This window comes from Amblyomma maculatum, chromosome 10 (assembly GCF_055883805.1).
Source record: "Amblyomma maculatum isolate TAMU_Amacu chromosome 10, ASM5588380v1, whole genome shotgun sequence".
NCBI lineage: Eukaryota > Metazoa > Arthropoda > Arachnida > Ixodida > Ixodidae > Amblyomma > Amblyomma maculatum.
The window spans coordinates 57,264,415-57,268,596 of record NC_139353.1 but is presented as its reverse complement, the minus strand read 5'-3'; the positions used below and the strand labels follow the sequence as shown (position 1 = coordinate 57,268,596).

Genomic DNA, 4,182 nt, shown 5'->3' with positions numbered 1-4,182 from the left:
GGAGGAGTCTGCGGGTCCTTCTTCGGGTCCTTCTTCCTATCGCGGGTTCTTCCTACATATATTATGGTTAGGCTACCCAGAAGTAATATAAAATAATAGGCCTCTGCTTAACTACGCCGCCCTGAGCCTCGTTACTTCACATTTTACGCCTACCTTTTTGCGTCCCTGTTTTGGCATCGCCAACAGGTCCTAGTAAGTTTTTCGCCTCAATAATCGGAATATGGGCGTCGAAGAAGCCACGATAATTCTGTGAGCGTCCACAGTGTGTATGGTTAGTGTAAGTGGTTACTTAATGTTATTGAACGAGTCCATTGAAAGACTACACCGTGCGACGTGGAAGCAACTGCCCATACCTTATCACGGAAAGCGTATTATTGCCCTGAACTTCGTTTCAACACGGCCGAAAACATGTCGCAGTTTTGCTACAGCATAGCTCAGTCTGATGTTTCCTACAGGACGGCCGGCTTCTAAAACCTTGCAAATAGACAATGACACGACAACTTTTCTCAATCATGGTTTTATTATTGTTCTTAAAAGAGTCTTTTCTTACAAGCTGTGTAAAGTCAATGGTGGTATAATTAAGCAATATTATGGTAAAGTGAAACAATTTTCACAGTGATACATCACAGCGTAACAAAATTTGAGCATCTAAAGATTAACAGGAATGCTATTCACAGGTAACATTAATGCATAGAAAGCGAGTAAATAATGCTTCGAGTAAATGAACGTATTCAATAAAAGCAACGATATATTACACACGAAAACATAGCGCAGGAGAAAACACTGAGTCTTAATAGGCGACCTTGAGACAAAAAATAAAGGAAAAAATTAGTAAGTTCTCATACCCCTCTGCACAAAAAAAAAATGTCGTTTAAATACATAGGCAATATATAATGTCCAATATTTGATTACAGTGAAAAGGTCCTAATTTCCGATAGCCGATGTAGAATTCTGGAAGAAGTACCCTATCGCCAACACATGTACCGCTATTCATTGGTCGAATAATGAGCTTACAACGCAACTGTGGGAGGTCTAGAAATATCTAGGACATAATACAACAAGACTAGTGTAGAAGACGATATTAAAACCTTAAGCTACTGTTATGCTTTAAAGAGCTCGCAAGCCTATGGACAGCCAGGTGATAATAAGGTGCTTTAGTAATGTTGGCGCACTGAGCGCGACTGCTGTCATCCTACTTTCTGCAGAGGTAGCAATATAATAACTTAATCTTTTTATTTGAGAACAAAAAGTATATCTTCATTTCGGTATTCAACAAGTTTTGTCGGTTTACATTCAGAACCCGAGTTTTTCTCTCTAAGGTACTATCTTCAGAAGAATTTCACAAGCCTAAACTTCCCGTACTTGCGAACGTTCGATGTACTTTGCTGAATGCTCGTTGTCAGCAGTGGTCCTCATGTCGTGCAAGCGTAAAGAGGCAACACAGATATGATCAACCAAATCCTGAAGACATACTTGAGTATCTTGATGTTTGATAATAAATCTTGAAAACCATTTAGAGTCGAGAAGAAGCAGTACTTAGCACAGCATCGTGTTAAACTCTTATGCAAGCATATATCTGTATTACAAGAAGTAAGGTAGAATTCTAACAGCTGATGGGACTCAAGGGAGATCAACATTTTTCCACAGGCTCATCACATCACTGCCTTCTGTTTTTAGTTGGATCCGAGCCTTCAATCGGGCTATTTGCTCTGCGCTAAAGTAGTTTCTCCAGTCGCCGACGGTGCCTTTTCGTACAAACTCCCCATTTCCCTTCTTACTCCACACATCACTGAAAATTTCATTCACCGTCTTCATTAGGTCCTCCCTAGCGTCGGCGGGCATTATGTTGTATGTGTCTGTCCAGTTTGTAAGCTTGAAATTGAGGGCCTTCATTTTTTCGAATTTAGTGGAGTCGAGAACCGTAGTTACAAGCGCCGGGTTCTTCCTCATCTTTTTGCCGAACTTCTCCTTTCCGAAGAAGTCTGCCAGCCTGAGAATCCAGCCGGCAGTGTCTTTCTTCAGCTCCTCGTAAGTTATGAAGAGCACGTTTGTATCATTACGATGTCCGTACCAAGAAAGCAGGTTGTCGAAGTAGTCCCCGAAGTCCACCTCTCCTTCCACAAACATTTCGAAGAACTGGTCGAATGTGCCATCTTGAAATCGGTACGTCGGAAGACGCCTGCACAAGGTGTCAGGAGACAATATGCACAAGTTAGACGCCATTGGCAGAGATATATTCTCATACTTGTTATTCTTCACAATTTCTATACTCTTACACAGAGATATCTTCACGAAACAACACCAGTGAACGGCATGCCCCTTAAAATTGGTCTGGCATTAACGATGACCCGCCGTCAATGGTCCTCTTTCCGAATGGCTTTGCAGTTACAAACTCGCTGAATGATTTGAACTCGTGAGCGAACTATGCAACTTAACGAACGTCAAGCCATGCCAGCTGTGAAGTAGAATCACCAAGTGTCAACACAGGAAGAAAGGGGTGAAAATAAACAGAATGGGGAGATCGTGGCATTCGCCGTATGGGTTTACTGAGAAGCTACTGTTATCAACTACCCTTTGTTTAACATTTTTACGTGTTGGCATTCGTAGCGGCTCATGCGTTTATTTGGTTGGCAGAGTGTCCGCCAAATTAGGGATAACTTAACAAAAACTCAGCGGGGGAGGCTACCTGTAGCAAACCCTGCTTTCAAAGTCAGGAAAACCATGGGGTCGCTTCTTCGGCGTCAGTCCGGTTACAGTCCGTGGCTCGACTACTCACTTCGGGTATGTGCCCCTGGCGGTACAAAGAGACAAACCACGACTCCAAAGATGCGTTGCTTTTGTGTTTTTGATCATTAGCGCCGTTGCATAGGTGTTAGTGCCCGCGCACAAGAAAAAACTAGAATGAAGGACGGAATGAAGGCTGTTGCGGGACTGTTTCGTGTTTCATTAAACACTTCGCGTAAAGTGAGAAGAGGAGGACATTGCTCACTTTGTGTGGTGATAGAAGGACACGCAGCAGTCGTACGGATTCCGTGCTATGTAGACATACTTGGCCTTCTCCGAGTACGGGTGCTTGCTGAACGGCAGGTGGGTCTTGATGGCGCCTGGCCGAGGCATGGCTCGGGCTCCTTCGGCACCTACCAGCTCGAGGAAGGTCAAAACCTTGATGCTATGCTCCGTGCTGGCTTCGATGCTCTCGTCGATGTTCAGCACGGCCTGTGCAATGTTCTGCAGCCACGTGCTTCCACACTTGGGGTAGCTGACGATGAAGACGTCATCGTCCTGAGGCTCGTAGGAGAGTGCAGATCGAATGTTCCGCTCAGTGAAGATACGGTTTAGATGCAGACCGAAGACTTCGTGGTAGACTTCCCGGAAGGGCTCCTGCGACATCCGTGAAGCAAAGTTGTATCTAATTTAAACGGCTAGGGTTGATATGTTTATAAATGGGACGCTTTTAAGAAACCAACCCGTAAGTTTAAAATTAGAATTTTATAGTAAAAAGTTTTCTTGACATAGCACAACAATTACGTTCGGAGATCGTAATGCTAGTAACTTTTGCTTATGATTAAGGAACCTAGCGACTGCAATATTTAATATTTACCTCGGTTATAGTTGGGGTTGTAATTTGATAATTGTCGCTGGCCTTTAAAGAAACAGTATCTGTTTTTATATTCTCGCAATTGTGATTACATTGGGCTCTGTGGGGTACGAAGTCTGGCCCTCCTTCGTATCATTCCAAAGCAGCGTGACTGTGAAGAGAAAAGGGAATGCCTACCAACGCGTATCACTCAGTGGCGCCCATGTCACATGACCGTGCCTCTCCCGCTTGGCCTCGTCAGTCACGGTTTGCACATGAGCGCTGCGACACGAGTGGGAGAGAATAGATCACGTGGGACATGAAAGCCTTGTGAATTTTTTAAAGATGACGAAAGCGGCAGCATTGCTATGATCAAGGTAAAAGCAGATCTGTACTCTGGGCAACTTTTGTCAGACGCGCACGTAGATATTGATTAGAAAGAAATATAGTGCTGCTGCAATAAAAAGATGCCCTATGACTCCTTCGCCTGAGAAGGCAAAGGGCAAAGGCATTGCGAATAACGTTCTTAACAAATAGAATTTGCAAACCCCGGTCTGGTTTAAGAGATTTCAGCACTCTACCTAGAGCCCGAAGAGAATATTGGT

General features: G+C 43.9%; 1 protein-coding gene across 1 annotated transcript; it reads right to left on the bottom strand.

Moving 5' to 3' along the window:
* Window positions 1–1,620: 1,620 nt before the first annotated feature.
* On the bottom strand, window positions 1,621–3,390 carry LOC146176566 (sulfotransferase ssu-1-like). The gene is made up of 2 exons (XM_084581324.1): window positions 2,990–3,390; window positions 1,621–2,179 (listed from the first exon to the last, which is right to left on the bottom strand). The coding sequence occupies exons 1-2, from the start codon at window positions 3,388–3,390 to the stop codon at window positions 1,621–1,623; spliced, it is 960 nt and encodes a 319-aa protein (XP_084437450.1).
* Window positions 3,391–4,182: the final 792 nt, after the last annotated feature.

Coding starts and splice junctions, on each gene's coding strand:
- LOC146176566 (XM_084581324.1), bottom strand. CDS start 3,390: ATGTCGCAGGAGCCCTTCCGGGAAGTCTACCACGAAGTCTTCGGTCTG. Junction 2,180..2,989: donor TCCTTCTATCACCACACAAA/GTGAGCAATGTC, acceptor CACCTTGTGCAG/GCGTCTTCCGACGTACCGAT.